Source organism: Rhinoderma darwinii, chromosome 1 (assembly GCF_050947455.1).
Source record: "Rhinoderma darwinii isolate aRhiDar2 chromosome 1, aRhiDar2.hap1, whole genome shotgun sequence".
NCBI classification, from domain to species: Eukaryota; Metazoa; Chordata; class Amphibia; order Anura; family Rhinodermatidae; genus Rhinoderma; species Rhinoderma darwinii.
The window spans coordinates 31323069-31349144 of NC_134687.1; the positions used below are offsets into that span (position 1 = coordinate 31323069).

Below are 26076 nucleotides of genomic sequence, written 5' to 3' on the forward strand. Positions count from 1 at the left end.
CAGGTTGCTAGATATGGTGATCGGAATTCACTGTCGAGGGTGCTGAAAGAGTTACTGCCGATCAGTTAGCTCTTTCAGCACCTTGGACAGTGACGGGCGTCGGCTAGCCTCATCTCTATGATGGCGGCTGCGCGAAAATCACGCAGCCACGCATCATACACGGATGACACACGGAGCTGGCAAGTGATTTTTGCGCGCGCAAAACGCCGCGTTTTTGCGTCCGCAAAAACGCCACGTTCGTGTGAATCCAGCCTAAGGTTAGGAATACACTAGGTGTAAACACTGCAGATTTTGATGCGAGGATCCCCACACATAAATACTAAAAACCTCCTATAGAAAGAAATGCAAAGGTAAATACAGCAAAGTGCAAGTGCCTGAACAATAAATGCAGCAGCCCTATAGTGACAAGTGTCGAGTTAGGCTATGTTCACACGGCAAACCAAAAACAGCCATAAAATACGGAGCTGTTTTCAAGCGAAAACAGCCCCTAATTTGTAGCCGTTTTTTTTTTTAAGCAACTTAAGACTCTATTGAGTCAATGAAAAATGGCTACAAAATAGGGCGTGTGAACATACCCTCAGGGAAAACAATTAGACTACACAAGATATGTAAAGCAACTCCAGTTTATTTTTACTCATCATTATTAGAAATCCCATTACACAATAATGTCATTTTATTCTCATTCATAGTAAAGGCCTACAAATAACCAAATCATTGCTGGATTAATTGGATCTTAGTTATGTGAAATACAAACTTACTGGATGTTTTGCAGAAAGCCTGCCACTTACAGTGCCTGTCTGATTCCAGGTGGGAGACACAGAACTCTAACAGACAAGAGAGTATCAGTATAGTAGATAAATTCACCTTAGAGAGGATCTGTCAGCTCCCTAGCAAGTCTGTTTTAGTAAGTACTTGCATTCCTCATAATATATTAATTATTTATTGTATTTTCTTAGAACTCTGCATTGAGCTGTTCCTCTGTTATTCCTCCTGGAAATGTTTGAATAAATTGCCAACTAGGAGTTACCATTCCCCTTGTTGGTGGGGTATGTCCCTACGCATTCTGACACTATCCGTCAGACTGTGTAGGGACACACCCTATTGAAAAGGGGAATGATCACACCCTGTTGTCAATTTATTCATGTATTTCCTGGAGGAATAACAGAGGAATGGCACAATGCACAGTTCTAACATTGCATTTTAGAAAATCTCATGCAGCAATGTTATTTTATGGGAATACAAGTAGAGCTGACAAGTCGTTTTCAAATATATCTTTTAAATTAGAATTACCTTCTCTACAATCTAATAACCTTTTTTTATTACAAGATCCGGCAGCAATGTAAATTAATATATAATAATATTCATTGACATTACATAAATAGAATTCTAGAAAAATCGACAAATATACTCTAGAATATACTCAGCCTGATAGGTGAGGGTCTGACTCTGCAGCGCCAGGAGTAGGTGATCGTGGGTAACCGGACCACCTTTCTGCCGACAGGTGAGCCGCACCACTCAGGATTTATGACCTATGCCACTTATTTCAATGGATAGGAACCATTCGACATGAGCGACTGGAGCCCCATTAATGTGACTGTCATATAAGAATTTATAGATAATCCCCCTTGATAATTGTAAACTATGCGTCATTCGTAACTAAACTCTAAAAAAACTTTTGATATGTCATAGTGCTAGGTCAGAAGTTTTGATCGGTGGGGGTTCGAGCACCTCATTGATCGTTAAAATAAAGTGGCAGAAAGGCTCGGGTGGGCGCTGTGCCACTTTGTTTCTTATCGGCTTTCCTTGGAGCGGTGTACGAGCTCAACAGAAAGTCCATGAGTCCATACACCGCCCGTTCGTCTTTCTGAGGAAAGCCGATCAGAAACTAAGCAGCACAGCGCTCACCCGAGCGCTTCTGCCACTTTGTATTAGCGATCGGTGGGGGTCTCAGTGCTCGGACCCCCACCGATCAAAACTTCTGACATGTCACTATGATATGTCAAAAGTTTTTTATAAGTTTAATTACCCTTTAATGAAATTAAAAAAATTGCACATTAAAGACCATCCTTATTTACCTTGTTAACGTAGGTTAAGAGCCCATCAACAAATGTTGATTTTATTTTTTGTATCTGTAAAAATATGAACATTGTAGAAGTGTGACAACAATAATCATGTTAACTAAAGTATTTATATACAAAAAAAAAATATTTCATAGTAGACACATGTAAAATCAGCTCATAGCTAAATAACCACCATTTCATGTGGAGAAAAAAAATCTTTGGAAATAGAAAATGTTTTTTTCAGTTTTTTTGTTAATATCTAGGCCTCCTGTTTATGAAGAATAAGAGGGCCTTCCCATTGTGCAGTGTGTTTTAAAAAATATGCCCTCCTTACGGACCCATTGACCTGTAAACATTCTAGCGGCGCTCAGATCTGTACATTGCACAGAGTGTATCTCTGATGCCGCCGTGTCACATACTGTTAATATGGGACACAGACACAGTGGGGACGCCCTCCAGGTGCAATCCACAAGCTTGGAAAACCCCTTTTGTTGTGGATTTGCGGCAAACTCTGCAGTGCAAAATATAGGTTATGTCTGAACACAGCCTAAAAATGATATTTTAGATGCTGTATTTTGCTGACAGAGTAATATCCTTCAAATTTTTGGTAGCCATTAAGGTCATTATGTGATGCTCTGGCTTATAAGGGTAGCCTAAGGCTAAGTTCACACATAGCGTATATACTGCGGTTTTCTCACAGCGGATTTCATTGCAGAAATCCACAGCATAATACAGTAGCAGCAGAGTGGATGAGAACAAATCTCATCCACACGCTGCGTAAATGATGAGCGGAAAAAACGCTCAGAAATTGATCTGCGGTGCGGTGTTTTAATCCGTAGCATGTCAATTGTATTTGCGTAATCGCTGCTTTTGTGTAGCGAGTTTTCCCCATTGAATTCAACGGGGAGGTAAAACCCGCAACAAATAGCAGATGTTGCGGTTTTTGCGGTGGAAAATATCATACTTACCCAGAAGTCTGTGTACCTCCCTTCATGGCGGACTCCTGGGGTGACGTTCTCAACCCATGTGACCGCTGCAGCCAATCACAGGCTGTAGCGGCGGTCACATGGGATGAACCCAGGAGGCCGTTTTTTTTCAATTCAATGAGGAGGTAAAACCCGCAACAAATAGCAGTTGTTACATTTTTTGCAGCGGGTTCGCGGCGATTCTGCCGCATAAAACGCAACTCAGAAAAAAAAATCTCATATTTACCCAGGAGTCTGTGTTTCTTCGTCCAGGCCGGCCTCCAGGGATGACGTTTTATCCCATGTGACCACTGCAGCCAATCACAGGCTGTAGCGGAGGTCACATGGGATGAAACATCATCCTAGGAGGCCGGCCTGGATGACGTCAGAGGGCCGGCCTCCTGGGAATAGGCTTCATCCCATGTGACCACCCCCACAGCGAATCACAGGATGTAGCGGTCTGCTTGGATGAAACGTAAATATAACATTATTTATTTTTTTCTTAGTTGCGATTTTTGTGGCTGAATTGCTGTGATTCCACCGCAAATGTTGCAACACACACCACTTTGTTGCGGGTTTAAGCACCCCATTGAATTCAATAAACACGCAACGGAAGAGTTGCCATTTCGAAGCATTAATTGACATGCTGCGGTTGAAGAAACCGCACCGCAGGTCAATTTATGTGTGATGTTTTCGGCAGGATTTTCCCCACACTGCTACTACAGTATTAGGCCTCATTTACACGAGCGTATTATACGCGCGTGCGACGCGCGTGCTTTTCACGCGTGTCGTACGCACCTATAATAGTCTATGGGGCTGTTTAGACGATGCGTGAATTTTGCGCTGCGTGAGTGCGTTGCGTAAAACTCACGACATGTTCTATATTCTTGCGTTTTTCACGCAACACGCACCCATTGACTTCAATGGGTGCGTGAAAACAACGCATGCCACACTGACGGTCCTGCGTTGTATGCGCGAAAATCACGCAAGAGCTGTCAAACTCCTGAATGTAAACAGAAAAGCACCACGTGCTTTTCTGGTTACAAACATCCAAACGGAGTGTCAAATTCGAGATGAGCGCACCGAACTTCACCGGGTTCGGCCAAACTCGTTTTGACCGAAACCGGTAAAAAATGTTCGGGTACGCGACGTCAGGAGACAGTCACTGTCCACGGTGCTGAAAGCGTTAAACTGGTTCAGCACCATGGACAGTGACTTCCGCTCCGAAAATCCATGAACCTGTAAAAAAAAAAAAAAGTTCTGACTTACCGATAACTCCGGTCCGACCTCCCGGGATGACAGTTAAGTCCAAGTGACAGCTGCAGCCAATCACAGGCCAAGCACAGGCTGCAGCCAATCACAGGCTGCAGCGGTCTCATGGACTGCGGCGTCATCCTGGGAGGTGGGGCCGGATGACAAGAGTGGGACGCGTCACCAAGGCAACGGCCGGGAGCCCGGACTGGGGGAAGCAGGAAGTTCTTGGTAAGTATGAAAGTCTTTTTTTATTCACAGGTTGGTGTATATTGTGTTCGGCATTCACTGTCGAGGGTGCTGAAAGAGTTACTGCCGATCAGTTAGCTCTTTCAGCACCTTGGACAGTGACGGGCGTCGACTAGCCTCATCTCTATGATGGCGGCTGCGCGAAAATCACGCAGCCGCGCAACATACACGGATGACACACGGAGCTGCCAAGTGCCTTTTGCGCGCGCAAAACGCAGCGTTTTTTGCGCGCGCAAAACGCACACGCTCGTGTAAATGAGGCCTTACGCTGTGGATTTTCCGCAATGAATTGAGGCCTTACGTTGTGGAAAATCTGCAGTGTTTACGCTGTGTGTGTTTATAGCTACGGGTACGAACACACACAGCGTAAACAATGCAGATTTTTCCATTGAATTCAATGAGGTGCTTAAACCCGCAAAAAAGTGGTGTGTGTTGCGATATTTGCGGCCGAATCACAGCGATTCCGCCGCAAAAATCGCAAGCAAGAAAAGAAAAAATAAAGTTATACTTACCCAGAGTTCCCTGCTTCTTCTCCTGTCCAGCCTCCTGGGATGGCGTTTCATCCCATGTGACCGCTACAGCCAATCACATTTTCCTGCAACATCATCCCAGGAGGCCGGACTGCGCGCAGAGGGAGGGGGTAAGTATGAACTTTTTTTTTTATTTTGACTTTCCACATGTGAGGTCTCGTTCAGGCGAAAATATTTCATGTCTGTATCAGTTCCATCCGTTAAGATCCTGAATATGGATATAACATTGTCATTTAGGCTATTCATGTCGCTATTATTTTTATTTTCCTGTTTCAAATATACAGCATTTATAATCCTTGTCAGTATTGACACTAATGACACCAATAATTGTTCAAAAAGAGCTACGTTGTTGAAGTATAAGAATTTTCGCCAATTCCGGCTGTTGCCACGGCAGAGTGATATCGCAGTAAGGCAATAGTAAAAAAGAAACAAATGAGCAAATAAATAAATACAGAAAAATATATCAATCTTACTTGTCTAAATTGTAAAACAATTCCAGGCAATGGATGCAGGTCTTTCAGTTGATTTAACTAAAATATGAACGGAAAAGTTTAATTTTAATCTGTTTTTACAGGAATTGTAAAAAATAAAAATATACAACATGTTTAGTCCTACACTGACTACATCTACCTTTCCATGAAGCAATAATCAATACCGTTCATTTATGAGAGATTGAAACGATTACTGTCTAGTCTAAGGGCATGATCAGACGTGGCAGAATTTTTCCACTGCAAATGTTGCTGCAGATTCGCGGCAATTACGCAACAAATCTGCAGCAACATTTGACCAGTAATTCAGACGTTGCGGATACCACAGCGGACTTGCCACAGATTTCAGTTTTTGCATTGCAAAGGCCGAAATCTGCAGTGAAATTCCGCTGCTTCCCGGCTACAAAATGTGCATGCTGCGGAGGGAAAATTCTGCACCGCAGCCTAAATTCCGCACAGTTATTTTCTGCAACGTCTGCACTAAGTTACCTAAAAAGCTATAGAAACCAATGTAAAAAACGGGAATTCAACAGGAATTCCGCCACGTCTAAATGTGCCCTTAATGCATATAAAGATAAACTATTAGTTATTATTTATTAGTGAGCTACACTGAGCATACATAAAAATCATCAACATTTACCACTACCGCTAATAATAGCGATTAAGGCTTCGTTCACACCTGCGTTGTGGCATTCCGTTGTTCTGCTATGTCAGAGGAGCAGAACAAGGGAATAACGGAAGCAATGGTTCCGTTGTACAACAGACCCTGCCGGCGGTCGACGGAAGCCATGGACTTCAAAAGGTTCCCTCAGGGTGTCCGTGATTTTACCGGACACAACAGTGCAGCATGCTGCGCTATTGTCTCCGGTAATCCCTGCCGGATCTGCGACGGAGGCCCCTAACGGAGCCTCCAATGCAGATGTGAACGAAACCTTATCTGTATCTTCCAATGATCCAATACTCTACGATTTAACTTGCATTTGAAAATGGCGGCATGTGTATGATGATTGTACTGATGGAAATGTTCAGCAAATGTTCGTAACAACTTCTCAAACCACTGATCGTTCATCAGGGGATGGAAATCTTGCTACGTATAAATGGGCCGTAAATTGGATCTCCCGTTTTATCATATTGCCATTTTTAGGTCTAAAGTCATGTGCTGATTAATTTCTTATGTGAGTTGTATGGGATTATAAAAACATGGTTGTTTTCTTCCAGAAACAGTGCCCCACCTGTACACAGGTTGTGTGTAGTATTGCAGCTCAGTACCATTAAAGTAAATGGGGCTGAGCTGCAATAACAGATAACCTGGGGACAGGTGGGGCACTATTTTTGTTAAGAAAGCAGAAATGTTTTTCTAACCCTGTACAACCACTTTAACCCCTTCCATTAAATGAGTGTCAGCTGTATGATCCAGCTGACACTTAAGTTTTAACAAGCGGGATGCTGCTCGTTTAACCCCTTAGATGACGAGGTAAATAGCGAACCCAGCATCTAAGCCATTAGAAATAGGGGAGCCCCCTCTGACAGCCACTCCCCTGCGACGCGATCGTGGGGTGCCGATGGTTGGATCGCTGGTCCAAATCCCCTAGGAGGACTAATAAAAAAGTTAAACACAGTTAAATAAAGTTTTTTTTAATATATAAAATATTAAAAAAATCATAAAAATAAAAGAAAAAACATTTTCCCATCTCCCCTAAAAGCAATGTAAGAAAAAAACAAAACGTGGTATAACTAATATCGTCCATAAAAGTCCGAACTATTACAATATGATGTTGTTTAACCCACAAGGTGAAAGCTGTAAAAAAAAAATAAAAAAAATTAAGACGCCAGAATCGCTGTTTTGATCACCTCATCTCCCACAAAAAATGAAATAAAAAGTGATCAAAAAGTCTCATGTACCCCAAAATTATACCAATAAAAAATACAGCTCGTCCTGAAGAAAACACGCCAGCATACCGCTCAAATCGACAGAATTTTTTTTACGGATTTCAGAATTTGGCGATACAAAATTTTATTTTTAACAATTAGTTTTTTCCTTGTAAAAGTAGTAAAACATAAAATAAACCATACAAATGTGGTATCGCTGTAATCGTATTGACTGGTAGAAATAAAGTTAATATGTCGTTTTTACCGCACGGTGAATATACTAAAACAAAGCCCCAAAACAATGGAGTGTTTGCTGTTTTTTTTCCCATTTCACCTCACAAAGAAATGTTTTCAAGTTTCTCAGTAAATTATATGGTACAATAAATGGTGCTGTGAAAAATTACAACTTGTCCTGCAAAAAACAAGCCCTCATACAGCTATATCGACAGAAAAAAAAACAAAAAAAAACTTTATGGCTTTTTGAAGGTGGGGAGGAATAAGCAAAGATAAAAATGAGAAAATATGCTGCGGAGGGAAGGGGTTTATATATCTTTATAATGATCAGAGCTTTGTTTTCTGATACAGAGCTCCAGAGTTAAAAATATAACATACTGGCCACCTGCAGCAGCCACTAAAGGGAGAATAGAAAATTATTGGATATTATCTTATTAAGGAGTTCAATATATAACAATAACTCCAATACTGCCTCTAGTGGCGGTTACAGGTAGCCAGCATGTTATGTTGTAAATCTATGTCTATGCAGTGGATTTGGAGATCGGTATCAGGAAAACAGAGCTCCGCTCGTCTATAAAAATCCATTAAAAAAATTAACCAGCGCAGAATTTTGAACCTATTTAGATTAAAAATGAATGGTGTTAATAGGTGGATATTCACTTTATGAAAGGGACAATGGAGGCACATTCTGATACAGTATAGTAGAGAAGCAGAGACTGCGTGATGGAGCACAAAAGGCTCAAAAACAACGGAAAAGTTTAATATCTGATATAAATTATAGATGCAATTTAAAAGGGTTGTATGGGTTGCATTACCAGACATGTACCAGCTATAATCTATAGTATATGAAAGTTTAACCTACAAACTGTGAGCTTGTTCAGGGAAGAATTCTGATATTTTAAAAGATGAATTTTATTAAAGGGTAACTAAACGTTCAACAAACTTCTGACATGTCACAGTGACAAGTCAGAAGCTTTGATTGGTGGGGGTCCGAGCACTGAAGACTCCCACCGATCGCTAAAACAAAGCGGCAGAAGTGCTCGGGTGAGCGCTCAGACTCTTCGTTTCTGTTCGACTTTTTCCAGAAATCAATGTATCGGAGTACGGGATCATAGACTTTCTACTGAGCCCGAACTCCGAACAGAAACAAAGCAGCTGAGCGCTCACACGAGCATTTCTGCAGCTTCGTTTAAGCGATTGGTGGGGTCTCAGTGCTCGGACCCCCACCATTTAAAACTTCTAACATGTCAGAAGTTTGTTAAACGTTTAGTTACACTTTAACATTAAGCTGTAACGTCGTAAACTGTTGAATACCTCAGAACTTTCATGTCTATAAAGAGGGATAACGCAAAGCACATTGCGACAAATATTTTTCTGCAAAAAGCCATGTCTCTAACCCCGCTAAATCTCCGCCCACACACACCTAGTTCAGCCCATACAGTATCATACTCCCACAGTGCCTCCCTACAGTATAATGCCCCACAGTGCCTTCCACAAACAGTATAATGCCCCCCATTGTGGCCCCCGCACAGTATAATGTGTCATAGTGCCAACACACAGTATAATGCCCCATTTTGGCCCCCACACAGTATAATGCACCATGGAGGCCCCCACACGATATAAGGCCCCCATAGTCCCCCCCACAGTATAAAGCCCCCATAGCTGCCCCTACACAGTATAATGCCCCCATACCTGCCACCACACAGTACAATGTTCCACAGCTGTCCCCATAACCCCATAGTATCTCCCAAATAGTATAATGTCCCCATATTGACCGCCACACAGTATAATGCCCAATAGTGGCCCCCACACAGTATAATGCCCCCATAGTGCCCCCCACACATACAGTATAAGGCCCTCATAGTGCCCCAACACACAGTATAATGTCCCCATAGCTGCTCCCACACAGCATAATTCCCCATAGCTGCCCCCACACAGTATAATGCCTTCAGAATGCCTATTAAAATTTGTTTAATAAATACTCAGTCTTAGTCCAATACTGAGTCCACACGTGGCATAAATACTGCAGATTTTCCGCAACGTATTTTGTTGCTGAAAATCCGCAGCATAATACAATAGCAGAGGAGTGGATGAGATTTCAAGAAATCTCATCCACATGCTGTGTACGTGATATGCGTTTTTTTTTAGCCGCAGCATGTCCATTGTGGTTGCGAAATCGCAGGTAATTTGTTGCGGGTATTCCCTAATTAATTCAATGGGGATCTAAAACAAACAGCCAAGTGTTGCGACTTTTGCGGTCGAAACGCAGCGATTACGCCGCAAAAATCGCATCTTAGAAAAAAAAAAACCTTATACTTACCTCTGACGTTCTCCAGGCCGGCCTTTTAGGATGATGTTTTATCCCATGTGACCGTTGAAGCCAATCACAAGCGTCATCCCAGGAGGCCGGCCTGAATGACATCAGAGGGCCGGCAACCTGGGATGACGTTTCATCCCATGTGACTACCGCTGCAGCCAATCACAGGCTGTTGTGGTCTCCTGGGATTAAATGTCATCCCAGGAGGCCAGCCTGCCATCAGGCCGGCAAATTTTGGAGTTTTCCACACCGGACATTCGGTGCGGTTCTTCGCCCGGAATTCAAAGCAGAACTACACTTTACGAAGCATATTCTCCCCGTGTGGACTTAGCCTTAGGCCTCATTTACACGAGCGTATTATACGCGCGTGCGACGCGCGTGCTTTTCACGCGTGTCGTACGCACCTATAATAGTCTATGGGGCTGTTTAGACGATGCGTGAATTTTGCGCTGCGTGAGTGCGTTGCGTAAAACTCACGACATGTTCTATATTCTTGCGTTTTTCACGCAACACGCACCCATTGACTTCAATGGGTGCGTGAAAACAACGCATGCCACACTGACGGTCCTGCGTTGCATGCGCGAAAATCACGCAAGAGCTGTCAAACTCCTGAATGTAAACAGAAAAGCACCACGTGCTTTTCTGGTTACAAACATCCAAACGGAGTGTCAAATTCGAGATGAGCGCACCGAACTTCACCGGGTTCGGCCAAACTCGTTTTGACCGAAACCGGTAAAAAATGTTCGGGTACGCGACGTCAGGAGACAGTCACTGTCCACGGTGCTGAAAGCGTTAAACTGGTTCAGCACCATGGACAGTGACTTCCGCTCCGAAAATCCATGAACCTGTAAAAAAAAAAAGACGTCCTGACTTACCGATAACTCCGGTCCGACCTCCCGGGATGACAGTTCAGTCCAAATGACAGCTGCAGCCAATCACAGGCCAAGCACAGGCTGCAGCCAATCACAGGCTGCAGCGGTCTCATGGACTGCGGCGTCATCCTGGGAGGTGGGGCCGGATGGCAAGAGAGGGACGCGTCACCAAGGCAACGGCCGGGAGCCCGGACTGGGGGAAGCAGGAAGTTCTTGGTAAGTATGAAAGTCTTTTTATTTTCACAGGTTGGTGTATATTGTGATCGGCATTCACTGTCGAGGGTGCTGAAAGAGTTACTGCCGATCAGTTAGCTCTTTCAGCACCTTGGACAGTGACGGGCCTCGACTACCTCATCTCTATGATGGCGGCTGCGTGAAAATCACGCAGCCGCGCATCATGACACACGGAGCTGTCAAATGCCTTTTGCGCGTTTAAAACGCAACAAGGCTGCGTATACGCAGTGCATACGCCATGCATACGCGCGCAAAACGCAGCGTTTTTTGCGCGCGCAAAACGCATACGCTTGTGTAAATGAGGCCTTATAGTGCCTTGAAACATGACTCTAAGGGCTTATTCAGACGAACGTGATATACGTCCGTGTTACGCGCGTGATTTTCACGTGCGTCACATGGACCTATGTTAATGAATGGGGCCGTTCACACTGTCAGTGAATTTCACGCAACATATGTCCGCTGCGTGAAACTCATAACATGTCCTATATTTGCCCGTGCTTCGTGATGCACGCACCGCATTGAAGTCAATGGGTGCGTGCAAATCGCGCTCGGCACACGGAAGCACTTCCGGGTGTCGCGCGTGATTCGTGCTACAGTAGTCAAATGAATAAATTAATGAAAACAGAAAAGCGCCACGTGCTTTTCTGTTTACAAACATAAAAACAGAGTGTCATAATGATGCCGGCTGCGAGAAAATCACTCAGCCACACACCATATGATGATGACACACGGAACTTTTGAGGACCTTTTGTGCGCGCAAAACGCCACGTTTTTTGCGCGCGCAAAACGCACCCGTTCGTGTGAATCCGGCCTAAGTGTATATTATATATAGACCTTGACATGGCTTGTTCCGTTGTCAGGGATCATTAGCATGTATATTGCTTGCAAAAACATTATTACCTTACATAAGCTAAGTATCAGTATATTTCACGTATATTTCAAGTATAAGAACTTGAATCTATGCAACAAGATGGAGCCTGCATCAGGGACGACGCCCATGGAAGACACCGCCCTGGGATGCAAGCGGAGTGTGCAGACGAACGTCACAGCTGAATAGAGCCAATAGGGCTTAAGCATGTCCCACATTTCTACAGAGAAGATTTGTAACTTTTTGAGTAATAAAGCTCAGTTGTACTTCCTACTTCACTGAGGGAGGATCTTTACCAACACTGCTCTGTCTTGTATATTTCTTCTACGCATGCACTCAGTTTCCAATTTACAGAGCTGGTTATTCGGTGTGGAATAACAGGGAAAGGAACCCTGACAGTTTGCACCCAATGTGGGGCTACACTCGAGGGGATCTCGGAATCCAGACAACCGACGACCACAGGGTGAAGCAGACAACCCGGGACTGCCCACTGAAGGAGACTGATCACCTCCGCAATAACACGGTAAGTTAGTTGATTTTATAAATCTTCGTCTTATCTGTGTTTGTGGACGGTCTTGTGGGAGTCTGTAGAACCATGGTCGATTGGCTGGATTAAAGAGGCTCTGTCACCAGATTATCAAATCCCTATCTCCTATTAAATGTGATGGGCGCTGCAATGTAGATAATAGCAAAGTTGTTTGTTTTTTTTAAAACGATCATTTTTGCCCAAGTTATGAGCAATTTTATATTTATGCAAATGAGCTTTTCAATGGACAACTGGGCGTCTTTTCTTGTATTACCAACTGGGCGTGTATTGTGTTTTTACCAACTGGGCGTTGTGAATAGAAGTGTATGACGCTGACAAATCGGCATCATACACTTCTCATCGTTCCCATCCAGCTTCTTTCACTAAAGACACACAGCGTGACGTCACCCACAGGTCCTTCAACCTTGTCGTCGGACAAAGAAGATACATCAGCTGAAAGGCGTCCAAAAGGTTAATATGCTTGTCTCTAGGGAGTTTACTATGCTTACCTGCACATGGTGATGCTGCTGCAAATTCAACTGTACGCCTGGAGCTGTGGTGTTTTCTCTCTTCCGACGCCAAGGTTGAAGGACCGGTGGGTGACGTCACGCTGTGTCTGCAGTGAAAGAAGCTGACTGGGAATGATGACGTCACCCACAGATCCTTCAACCTTGGCGTCGGAAGAGAAAAGACACCACAGCTCCAGGCGTACAGTTGAATTTGCAGCAGCATCACCATGTGCAGGTAAGCATAGTAAACATGATCATTTTAAAAAAAAAACAACTTTGCTGTTATCTACATTGCAGCGCCCATCACATTCAATAGGAGATAGGGATTTGATAATCTGGTGACAAAGCCTCTTTAACTCAGGCGACAGGAGAGACATCCCCGCTGTGTGGTCACGAACCCGTAAGAAATTAGTCGCGCCCAATTAACCATCCTCTGGGTAATTATGGACTAGATAGAAAATATAACCTGTCTTATACAGGGGCACGCGGGGTGTGTAGAACACTAATAAGACATGTGATAAGTCGTGGGACAGGGACACATGGGCACGCGGGGTGTGTAGAACACTGATAAGACGTGTGATAAGTCGTGGGTAATATTTTGCCCAGACCACGGTGAACCGGTCACTAGAGGGTTGCAGACCAAAAGTTGTTATATAAATTAAGTGAAGGATATAGAAGGTTAGAATGGATGGTTTACGCTCCATATTCAAATCATCAGGACTCACCCCATATGAAGTCCTGTTTGGGGGTCCTCCCAGAATGGGATGTTACTACCCACAACAGCTTAGTCTAGGAAATGATAGCCTTGTTAATTTTGTCATTTCCCTCAATAAAGAGTTGACAGTAACACATACTGCAGTGTTTTCTTCTATTCCAGACTCAGATTCCGTCCCAGGGGTGCACAAGCTACAACTAGGAGACTGTGTACTGGTGAAAAGACACATCAGAGGGGTCTTAAAGGCATGGTGTTGCCAGAAAAACATGTTTGTTTTTTTTTAATTAAACATTTAGTGTGTGGGTGATTAAACATTGTTCAAATTTTTTTTATTTTTTTCACGAGTCAGGAAATATTATAAATTATTTCTAATTTATAATACTACCCATTTTTGGTCACTAGATGGAGCTATTTCCCAAAATTGCAGCATTGCAACATTGGGTTAAAAGCCCTCGCTCTAGTGAGCTCTCAGCATCCCCCCCTCCTTTATCCTGGCTAGTGCCGGGATAAACGAGGGGTTTGAACGGTGTAACCTCCTACACTGTGTGTCGCCATTTTTTGAGCTAACACACAGCGTAGTAGGTTTACATACAGTAGTAAACACACACAAACACGAACATACATTGAAATCTCTTACCTGCTCCTGCCGCCGCGGCTCCCTCCGGCCTGTCCGCTCCGTTTGCTGCCGCTGGTCCAAGTGCACAAATCCGGAAGCCGCGACCGGAAGTAGTAATATTACTGTCCGGCCGCGACTTCCGGTCCACAGGAAAATGGCGCCGGACGGCGCCAATTTCGAATTGGACTGTGTGGGAGCGGCGCATGCGCAGTTCCCACACAGACGCCGTACACTGAAGTCAATGGGACGGGAGCCGTTCGCAGTCCCTATGGGACTGTGGCTGCCGTATTCCATGTCTGTATGTGTCGTTAATCGACACAGACAGAAATGGAACAAAAAATGGCAGCCCCCATAGGGAAGAAAAAGTGTAAAAATAAGAAAAAGTAAAACACAAACACACAAATGAATATAAACGTTTTTAATAAAGCACTAACATCTTTAACATATAAAAAAATAATTTGTGATGACACTGTTCCTTTAAGTGATTAGAATATGTTTAAAAGATAACATTTTGCATGGACTCCATCTTGTACGGTAGGCGTCCATTTTGGATCATTGGAATCCATCTTTTGGCCTGAAGGAGCCATCTTGAGATTAATAAGTAAAAAGTAATATGACAGCAGATGTCCTGAAGCAATTCTATGTTGTGTTCTTGAATTGAATGTTTTATTACTCTTGTAAGGAGCAGATCAAATAGCCGTGGTCGAATGGACAATGACATTGTTTACTATGGGGGAGGGGATTCAGCCCTGGAGAAGCCCTCTGTTTAAATGATTTAATCTTATCTACAGTCCATTCTCTAGCGAGATAAGAAGTAGAGACTAATTAACTTGTAGGAACCTTGGAGGGTGAAGAATCATTATAATGCATTGACATATTATCATTGGCTAAATCAGAGTCATTATCATATTGTAGATGATTGGCTGAAATCAAAGCCTACACATTTCCTGTCATTATACTTATATACTTGTTTGGATCAATAAACCGCAGAGAAGGATTTTGAGCATACAAGCATGGTCCCTTGTGTCATCTTTTCTCATATATATATATATATATATATATATATATATATATATATATATAACCTATGATTTGGAAACTGGATAAATCGCTGGAGGGCGGGTATCGGTTGACATACCCATTACAAATTTCAGTCTAATATATTTTGGCCCATGATTGCATTAACATTTTTTGGTACCGAAAACGCGGGAGATTGCTCGTCTGATACGCTGTCGCTGGAGGCCTGAAGGCATTTGCATCAGTGAATATCAAAAACCGGCCGGTACGTAAGAAGCTTATTCTTACAAACATGGTTCACTCATTCATTGCCGAGGCCGGAATTAGCGGTCATGACGTCACATCTCCTGACACGGAGTCTTCATCCAGCAGGTATGTTGAAAGCTTTTAGTCTGATGAATGATTGCAGATACATACGTTATCTTGTGTTGTTGTTGTACAGATGTGTGAATCTTGGAAGTTCATGGTATGGGGGAATTTTTGTCGGCATTGAACATTCAAATTGTTAAGATTGTGAGAACCGAGTGTGTAAAACATTATGTCAGAATTTGTCTGCATAAAAGATAAAAGTTACACTGCATATTTATGTGTTATGATGTGATAAGATTTAATGTTGTAATGTTTTGAACTTAATTCAAATAAATTAAAATACAGATATTGTGAGACACGGGGTCTTGAAGAGGTATGTACCCCTACTGTTCCCTACTCCCACATATAGTTTATTGGTTTGCAGTAATTAATATTAGCAGATATATTATTTTCTGTTTTATTAGATAAAGAATTGTAGTTGTTATTTTTGTTTTTACATATGCATAGGAAGTGCATAGGAAGTGCTATAGTGCTGACTAAATGTAATATTTTGAAAATGTATGAGGTTTTAAAAGTAAATGGTTGCAAGGTATCTAAAAGAACATGCTGTTTTGCCAGGAGAAAGTCACTTTTGTTTTAGGCTATTGTGTCTTATAGGGGGCCAAACGAGTGACGCACAGATAGAGTGCCCAACCTTATTATGTTGAGAGATGTAGTTTTGAACCCTGCTACATTACTTTCGCAGAGTCCAAAAAGGAGGGAGTAGTGAAGAGACTGATCAGGTACAATTTTGTTTTGTTTTGAATTAATGAATTGGGTTCCAGGAGATCTACAAAATGTGTATGAGACCCCAATGAGTAATCCACATTAAATGTGTATGACAGTAACCTAAATGTTGAGGTTTTTCTGTGTAGATTTTTCCAGAATGGTAAATATGGCACTGGGTATGCTGTGCTGTAGTCTCCACGCAATATGAGGTATTGTGTAAGAGACCATTAGTCTTTATAGATTTAGTAGGGAAGGAGGTGAAAATTATCTGAATATTGTTAATTTTATGCAAGATTTTAGTAATTTTTATTTGTTTTTGTATTAATCAAGTATTTACAGAACCTGATAAAAGTGAGATTCTCAAAGTGTTCTGGATTGTCGGATGAGTGTGGAGAAGTGTATAACATTTGTTTTTATTTTTGAGAATGAAGATGCCACCCCTTTGAAATGTTCTATCTATATGTGACATGGGTTTTTAATGTAAATTTGTAATGTGGAGATACTTCATCATATACAGTATGTACAAGACTGGATACGAGGCACAAGGTAAATTTATCCAGAAACCACTCTCACCTTCATGTTCATCTCAAGAAGCGGAGCTGGAGGTGCTCGCTGAGACTTGTAACCTGGCAGAAGGTAAGACGGCCGACATTTACACTGACTCTAGGTACGCTTTTGGTATCGCCCACAATTATGGGCCCATTGGTAGTAGGACATTTGTTGGATCATCGGGTAAGCCAATTGAGAGTGTAAGAGATGAAAGACCTGGCAAATAGAGTATGTGCAGCCAGGTGTCAGTAAATTGGCTTGTCCCTGGATTCAATAATGCCACCACTAGGTTTGTAGCAGCCTGCATGACATAGGCAAAACCGCAAAGGTACCTGTGAAATGTGCAGCCCGGCCAGATTACCCGTCCCAGCGACTGCAGAACATACAACTACCCAAGGTAGAAGTGTATGAAAAGGTGCTCGTGTGTGTGTAGACCTGTTCTCAGGGAGGCCTGAAGCCCGGCCTGTATATTCCCCACTGCAGACGTTGTGTGTAGTGACAGGGGAACAGTGCTTATCCCAAGTATTGAACTGGTGTTTGTACAATGACAAGATGTCAGCAGTTCTCCAGATGTTATTCCAAAGTTAGTTTGTTTAATAAGGGTATTCAAAAAGTGTTGTGGGAATATTAAATACTGAGGTTAAGTTTGATGTAAAGTTCTGGACCAGCCTTCGCATTGGACTATTGGAGGCATGCGTCAGTATGAACGTTTAACATAAATATGTAATTGTTAATGTTTTTCTTCAATTGAATACTGATTATGCGATGAAAAGCTTGTTCTCCACAGGAAGTGTTCAACTGGGAGAGAAAGGCGTGAAAACCAGATTCTGACAGAATGTGGACGGATAAAGGAAGGTAAACCGGTAGCACCCAAGGAACTCTTGATGGCACTTGCATTGATGGTGTATGACCTCACATATGCCCCAAGACTGCAAGGATCGATGTGGCAAGATCTAATTGGTGTGTCCCAGACTTTACAGCTGATGCTGCTAAATTCTGTTAGAGCTTTTTGATTTGCCTACAGAACAGTCCTGGCAGACCGGTGCCAACCTTATCATACCCACCTCCCACAAAGAGAAGAGACCTTGAGAGGCCTTCCCAGGTAGAACAAACCAGAGTAGGAAAAATTGGTTTGAGACACTTGTCAGATAAAACGTATGGTATCTGTGAATATTTCTGTGAGTAGGAGCTGTTCCAGGTAATCAGCTGAGAATAAGATATAAATCCTGCTGAAAAGTGTAATACCAAGTGCAAATACAATGTACCCAGTAACTACTCACTGTCTAGGTGCCCTGTCCAGTGGAACAGATTAGTTTTTCTTATATAAAGGTGTTTGTTTGATGTAGTTTAAGGGCCTGTCATTATTATTGTATGAACTCAGAACAACTTTTATAGTGTATGCGGATGATGTTATCACCAGATTAGCATTTATTTTAACAATTGACAAGGGTTAGGTCCCCAGCAAGTTCCAGTAAACATGAACTAGAAGACTTTTAATATGATGAACTCCATCACTGAGATGCGGCAGGCGCAGCCTGAGCCAATACAACGCGTTTGTCATGAACTGACGGCAGTGTCACAATTCTAAGCAGCAATGCAGACAAGTAACTTGCCAGAGGAAGAGGACAGATGTGGAGGGTTTGTGGTAGTCACAATAAAACTCCACTACTCCGTCTACGTGGGATCTCACCCCAGGCTCACAGCATGAGGTGCTATGTACAGCCTGGTGACGTATACTAAAAGAGACAGTGTCTGACAGATGAGAAGGACCAAACCAACTCCTGATGACATCAGCAAAGTCAAGTAAAGACCAAAGACCTGAGTGAATCCGTCAGCACTATCAAGTGTTTTAATAAATGACCAGGAGGAGGGTAATAATAAATCCCCCACTGGACACCACCGTACAGTCTGACTCCACAATTGTGTGGGTGACCCTGAGGGTGACAGTCAGTGAAGAGCAGAAGGCAGAAGAAGAAGATGACGATGATGTACAGGACTTGCAATGAACTGATGGGACCCAAAACCTGAGGGTGATAACGTGAGATTGGTGATAGCATTATATTATTAATTGAGGCCCTATTGTTTATATTGTCTGAGGTTTATAATTATAATGTGTGTAAATATGCCACGGTACTGCAAATTACAATCTGAGGAGTTTTATGTGGAGGTGTGAGGTGAAGGTCACTGGTTGTTGTCTCTCATATGTAAGAAGTACATGGCAGCAATGAGAGCCCGTTGGTTATGTTACCTGGGTGTCTTTAGGTTTGAGGAATATAATGCCCATGACCTGTTATATCTGCAGGGGTAAAAGTCCCATTAGGACAGTAAGTGACAGTGCGACAATTATGACCAATACAAGTGCCGTGGTGAAGTTTGGATTATTGCCAATATTAGTAGGTTTAACAGTAAAGAATGCGAGGGGCTTAGAAGCCAGATTCGAGGGTCCATACCAGGTCCTACTGATCTCGCCCACTGCAGTTAAGCTGGAAGGAAGGCCGACATGGATCCACGCCTCGCACTGCAAGGGGGTCTCTTCCAAAGAATGACTATCACCATATACATCCTTATCCTTTTCCGTGTTATTGCACAGAGTGCTGAGGGGGGACATGTAGCAATCAACAAGGCTGATGGGGTGACCACCTTTTGGTATAATTCTTCTAATACACATGTAGCTACATACCAGTTTGAATTTGAGTCTCTTATCCCAATTATTACCGTTAATAAAAATGTAGACTGGATTAACTATATATATTACAACCAGCAGCGGTTTGTAAATTATACCCGAGATGCTTTATAAGGGTTAGCCGACCAACTAGGACCCACCTCAACCATGACATTCCAGAATAGAATGGCTCTTGATATGGTATTGGCTGAAAAAGGTGGGGTATGCAGAATGATAGGGACAACCTGTTGTACGTATATCCCCGACAACACCGGGCCCAAAGGAAAAGTCACAATGGCCATACATAATTTGGAGAGCTTATCTCAAGAATTAAAAAGGAACTCAGGTATTACCGACCCATGGGACCAGTATTTTTCATGGATGACTGGATGGCAGAAAATATTAGCACAAATAGGAGTATTGATAGTGGTCTTTTTAATACTATTCTCTGTCCTTGTGTGCTGTGTTTTACCTTGTATCAGGAAAATGATGACGAAAGCTGTAGAACAGACTGTGCCCACTATGTTTACACAAATAGACGAGGTGACACCGACAGTCCCTTTAAAGACAACCGTCCTGTATCCTGAGGAGAATAGGGAAAGTTAGGACCATTCCGAAACCTTGAAAGTCCAGGTACAAAGGGGGGTTACTCATAAGGAGTAGCTCGTCTCAAGTTGGTGAAGAAATCCAAAAACCCTACCCGCCTGGTTCGAGTGGTCAGTAGTAGGTTGCTAGGCAAGACTCAGGGATAGAGTAATAGAGTAATAATATTTTTAGGGGGGACTGTCAGGGATCATTAGCATGTATATTGCTTGCAAAAATATTATTACCTTACATAAGCTACGTATCAGTATATTTCACAAAGAACCTGAATCTATGCAACAAGATGGAGCCTGCATCAGGGACGACGCCCATGTAAGACCCTGCCCTGGGATGCAAGAGGAGTGTGGAGACGAACATCACAGCTGCATAGAGCCAATAGGGCTTAAGCACGTCCCACATTTCTACAGAGAAGGTTTGTAACTTTTTGTGTAATAAAGCTCAGTTGCACTTCCTACTTCACTGAGGGAGGATCTTTACCAACGCTACTCTGTCTGGTATATTTCTTCTACGCATGCACTCATTTTCCAATTTACAGAGGTGGTTATTCGGTGTGGAATTACAGGAAAAGGAACCCTGACACCGTTATATGGCACAGATATTGTAGGCACTATTACATGGCAGTATTATTTGTGGAATGTATGAAAGTGATGGACAAAATAATAAAGAGTGTAGGAGTCAGATTTTGTTTAGTGGGGCAACAATAAGACCCAACTGGGTCAAACACTCCTCCATGGGGTAGATTATTGTCCTCTGTGGGAAACAGATGTCTTTCCTTACAACTTGTGATATGTGATAGTCCCAGACTCCCAAACAAAAGGAATCAACCCAAAAAGTGCTAAATAAAGACACAAACCACTTTATTTGGGTGTTGAACGGTCAAAGTTTTATTTAAGATATTATATGACCACAACTAATATGGCAAACCTCCGACTCACGAAGAGTCACTGTAATGATGGGGTAGGGAGACAGACAGGTGAGCCCTAATCTACCCGCCACTCAGTGCCTGCCTACTTGCAACGACCCGCCCTAGGCAACGGGGTACAACTGGGCGACGGTCCCTACACTCAATAGGTGCACGACAGACAAACAGACAAGGGTACATAGAAGCCGGGGTAATGGGGAAGTTGCCCACGGGAACACAGTGAGCAACAAGCGAGGTGAACGAGCCGAGTCAAACCAGGAGATGAGCGAGGTACAAAACGCAGAGCAGAAGAGTGGTCAGTAAAGCCAAGGTCAATAACAAGCAGAGGGTCAGTAGTTCAAGAAGCTGCAGCAGGGCCAGGAAACCAGCAGAGAAGAATCACAAGCAAAGGAGGAACAGGAAAGGCAGGTATAAATAGACAGAGGGCGGGAGCTAGCTCAGTCTGGCCAGGCTGTGATAGACTCTCCCACTCCTAAGCCTGCCATCCTGAGTGGTGGAAGATGGAGTCAGTCTCACAGACATAGAAGCAGGTGCAGACTGATTACCTATGGGCGTTGACACAGAAGCTGTGTCTGGCAGATCCTTTACAGTCACCCTCTAGCACGCAGGAAAGGAAAAACTCCCTGTGGGGGAAACCTATAGGGAAACCATGGCTGGAGGATTGCCCTTCCTCTGCGCCTTAGAAGGTGCCAAAATATAACTTAGTATAGTATGAATGGAATTTGTACATTTTATCAAATTTACAATAAATGACATTACAATGAACGACATTACAAAACAAGATATTAAACACTTAATTCGGTTGATCTGGTTGGCTAGGCAGATGTCTTCTTCCTTCCTTGACAGCCATTGAAATGAATGAGCCATCCATATAATGCACGAATGAGACGGGTCCTCCAGACTGCTCTTTGTAGCAGCTGTCTCCGCTCTGGCTAATATAGGGGGATCTCGTGCTGGAAACCCCCCTCTATTACATTGATATTCACTCACAGCAGGGGCGTAACTAGGAAGGACTGGGCCCCATAGCAAACTTTTGACTGGGCCCCCCCCTCCCCTGAGTGCCACACAACCCCCCTTGTAGATAGTGCCTTTTTTACAGCCCCCCCTGTAGATAGCCATACAGCCCCCCCTGTAGGTAACGCTATACAGCCCCTCCCTGTAGATAGCGCCATTACAACCTCAACCCCCAAAAAAAATCCGACCTATAGTGTGTCCTACAAAAGGCATGTATCCCCTATCCACAGGATAGGGGATACATGTGTGATCGCTGGCAGCGATAGGGAGAACAGGGGACCAAAAGTCCCCCGAAGTTCTCCATGACTAACCTCTGACTTCCGGAGCGCTGGTCACCCATGCACACAAGCGCGACCAGCGCTCCATTCATTTCTACGGAGCTGCCGACACAGACCCCGGAAGTCCGAGGTTTGTGATGGAGAACTTCAGGGGACTTTCGGTCCCCCGTTCTCCCTATCAATGCCAGCAATCACATATGTATCCCCTATCCTGTGGATAGGGGATACGTGTCTTTTGTAGGAACAACCCCTTTAATGGCAGAGCGGGGAGATACCTCCCTGCTCTGCCGTTTTGTTCAGTGGCGTCTCGCTGTAGTAGCCATAGCGGCAGCTAGCGGAGCCTCCGGCCATGGTGGGGGCCCGTGCCGGCGGGCGACACGGGCCCCTTCATGCCGTGGGCCCCGAAGCAGCCGCTACGGCTGCTACAGCGGTAGTTACGCCACTGATTAGATACATAGCTCAGCAATCATAGTCGTATTACACATAATAGGATTAGATATAGGACTCAGCTCACTGACATTGTGTCTCCAGTGCTGGACCAGGAAATTTAAGATAATAATTGCTTTGCTTTTTTATGTGTTACAAATTTTTTTTTTATTTTTTTTTTTTACAGGTTCGATTGTCGGACTACGTCAATGAGTTCTTTTTATTCTCAATAAAATGGTTAACAAAGGTTGTGTGGTGTTTTTTTTTTTATTTCAATAAAATATTTTTTTAAACTTTATTACTACCACCTTATTGATGCCCGCTGATTGACAATGTCCATTACTAAGGCGGGGCTTAATGTTAGCCGTGTAGAGGCTAACACTAACCACCATTATTACTCAGGTACCGTCTGCCACCAGGTGTGCCGGGAAGAGCCGGGTATGATCCAGTACCCAACCATCTGTAGCGGCGGTCGGGCACTGGGCCGGCAGCAGTTTGATATTATTAGGCTGGGAAAGGCCAACAACATTGGCCCTTCCCACCCTGGTAATGCTAGGCTGCTGCTGTGTTCTATCTGGCTGGTTATGAAAAATGTGTGGGGGGAATGTAGCGGGGAATTTTTGACCATTTAAAAAAAAAAATGACGTGGGGTCCCCCTCATTTTCATAACCAGCCAGATACAACATAGCAGCAGCAGCCTAGCATCACCAGGGTGTGAAGGGCCACTGTATTTGGCCTCTTCCAGCCTAATAATACCAGCCTGCGGCCGCCCCATTGCCCGACCATCGCTACAGATGGTCAGGTACTGGATCATACCTGGCTCTTCCCAGCACCCCTGGTGGTGGTGGGTACCGGGGTAATAATGGGGGTTAGTGTTAGCCTCTGCACAGGCTAACACTAAGTCCCTCCTTAGTAATGAACACTATCATTCAGCCAGTGGCCATTACTAAAGAGGTAGAAATAAAGTGTTAAAAAAATGAAAAGACATTGAAAAAATATTTTATTGAAATAAAACAAAAACACACAACCCTCGTTAACCATTTTATTTAGAATAAAAAAAAGTCGTTATCGAAGTAGTCCTCGAATCCGACGTAGTCCAACACCCGAATCTGTAAAAAATCACAAACACAAAAAAAAAAACATTAGTAAAACATGTGGTAGGCTTAGATACAGGGCCCCAGCAGACAGTAATGTTTCACTTACCCTTCTCTTCAGCTCTAGGCGCACCAAAGGTCCTGACGCCATCCAGCGCCGTGATGTCAAGATGTGAAAAAGACATCAGGACCAAAGCTACGCTCGGGAACGAGGAGGGTAAGTATATTGTTACTATACTAACAGGGGTCCTTGTAGTTTATTACATAGGTCCCGGTTACTATAATAATTTATAATAGTCATGGCGCGTTGGGCAACGGGCCCCCTGCCTTCGGGGCCAGGTCGCAATTGTTATACAGCCGACACCTGCTGAGTATGGGGGGCGCTTAGCCCGTTCCATACTTCCCCATGATGTCTGCTACGTACATGTACGTGGCATGTCGTTAGGGTGTTAAAGGGATCCTCTGGACATTTCTTATTGATGGTCTATCTTTATGATAGGTTATCAATATTAGATCGGCGGGGGTCCAACTCCCGGAACACCCGCCGATCAGCTTTTTTGAAGGGGCCGTAGTACTCGTCGCCTTGGCCGCTTCAGTGTTTACCAGGCACAACGTCGTACACATCGGTAGCAGCTGTGGCTGGGATTGCAGCTCAGTCCCCTTCACTTGAATGTGATCGCAGGCACAGTTGCCCGTGTGTGTATGGTGTTGTGCTTGTTAACTGGGAAAAGTCAGACGAACGCTATGGTCTCATCAATCACGGACCCCCACTGATCTGATATTGATGGTCTATCCTAAGGATGGGCCATCAATATAAAATGCCCAGAGGACCCCTTTCTTTAATGTAATGTGTGTGAAGTTTGAAGTTATATAACGTGGCAGAGGGCAGGGCCAGGCAGGCATCAGTATTTGTGTTAGGCCGGATTCAGACGAACGTGATTTGCGTCCGTGCAGCCCGCGTGGTATTCACGCGGGTCGCACGGACCTAAACAAGTCTATAAGGCCGTGCAGACAGTCCGTGCGTTTTGCGCAGCGTGAGTCTGCTGCGTAAAACTCACGACATGTTCTATATTTAGGCGTTTTTCGCGCATCACGCACCCATTGAAGTCAATGGGTACATGAAAATCACGCGCACCACACGGAAGCCCTTCCGTGGGACGCGCGTTCGCGCAATAACAGTAAAAGAATGAATGTAAACAGAAAAGCACCACATGCTTTTCTGTTTACAAACATCCAAACGGAGCACGCAGCCGCGCATCCATATGAACATGACACATGGAGCTGTCACGCTGCTGCCACGCGCGCAAAACGCATGCGTTTTGTGCGCACGCAGAAAGCTAACGTTCGTCTGAATCCGGCCTTAGGGGGAATTCACACTGAGTTTTTCAGCATGCTTATTGACGCGAAACCATGTCGGAAAACGTGTCAAAAAACAGACGAAAACGGATGCGTTTTTTTCCAGCGAGCGCTAAAAACCGCTCACGCGAACACGTGACTTGCCCCTATCTTCGTGCGTTTACATCTCTGACCTCCCATTGACAATAAGAGGCAGAGAAATTTGCCCGCGGCGCTCAATGTCCGCAGCCAAAAAACGCAGCAAAAAACACAGCAAACGGCATGCAGGCATGTTAAAATTTGCCTCAAAATTCCATATGGAATTTTGAGGCAGATTTTTCTGCCTGCATAAAACTCTGTGTGAACAGGACCTTAAGGCTTCAGTATAGGTGTTAGGGGGAGTTCACACTGAGTTTTTTTACACGAAAACCGTGGCAAAAAACGTCAGAAAGTGCCTCCCATTGAAATCCATGAAATTTTTCCTGCGAGCAGTAAAAACCGCCTGCGGGAAAAAGAAGCGCAATGCCCTTTCTTCGGGCGTTTCTGTCTCTGACTTCCCATTGACAACAATGGCAGGCAGAAAATGCGTTTTTTGCTGCGTTTTTCTGCCCACGGCCCGATGGCCGAAAAACGCCACAAAAAAACGCAACGAAAAACGCGGGAAGTGTTCTGCCGGCAGGTCAAAATATGCCTCAAAGTTCCGGAGGGCATTATGAGGCAGATTTTTCTACCTAAAAACTTCTCCCTTCTGACATGAACTTTTTAACTTCATCTACCTGTCCTCTGCAGTCTGCAC

At 43.8% G+C, this 26076-nt stretch overlaps 1 protein-coding gene across 6 annotated transcripts in view; it reads right to left on the reverse strand.

The window, feature by feature from the left end:
• POLN (DNA polymerase nu) overlaps positions 1 to 26076 on the reverse strand; it is a 219602-nt gene that overhangs the window by 87361 nt on the left and 106165 nt on the right. For 5 of the 6 annotated variants that reach the window (XM_075857050.1, XM_075857041.1, XM_075857059.1 and 2 more), the window contains 3 exons: positions 5529 to 5585; positions 2076 to 2129; positions 759 to 824 (listed from right to left, as the gene is read on the reverse strand). In XM_075857050.1, coding sequence (XP_075713165.1) covers positions 759 to 824; positions 2076 to 2129; positions 5529 to 5585 — 177 coding nt within the window. The remainder of the gene's footprint in view (positions 1 to 758; positions 825 to 2075; positions 2130 to 5528; positions 5586 to 26076) is intronic. The other variant, XM_075857070.1, reaches the window with a different exon arrangement.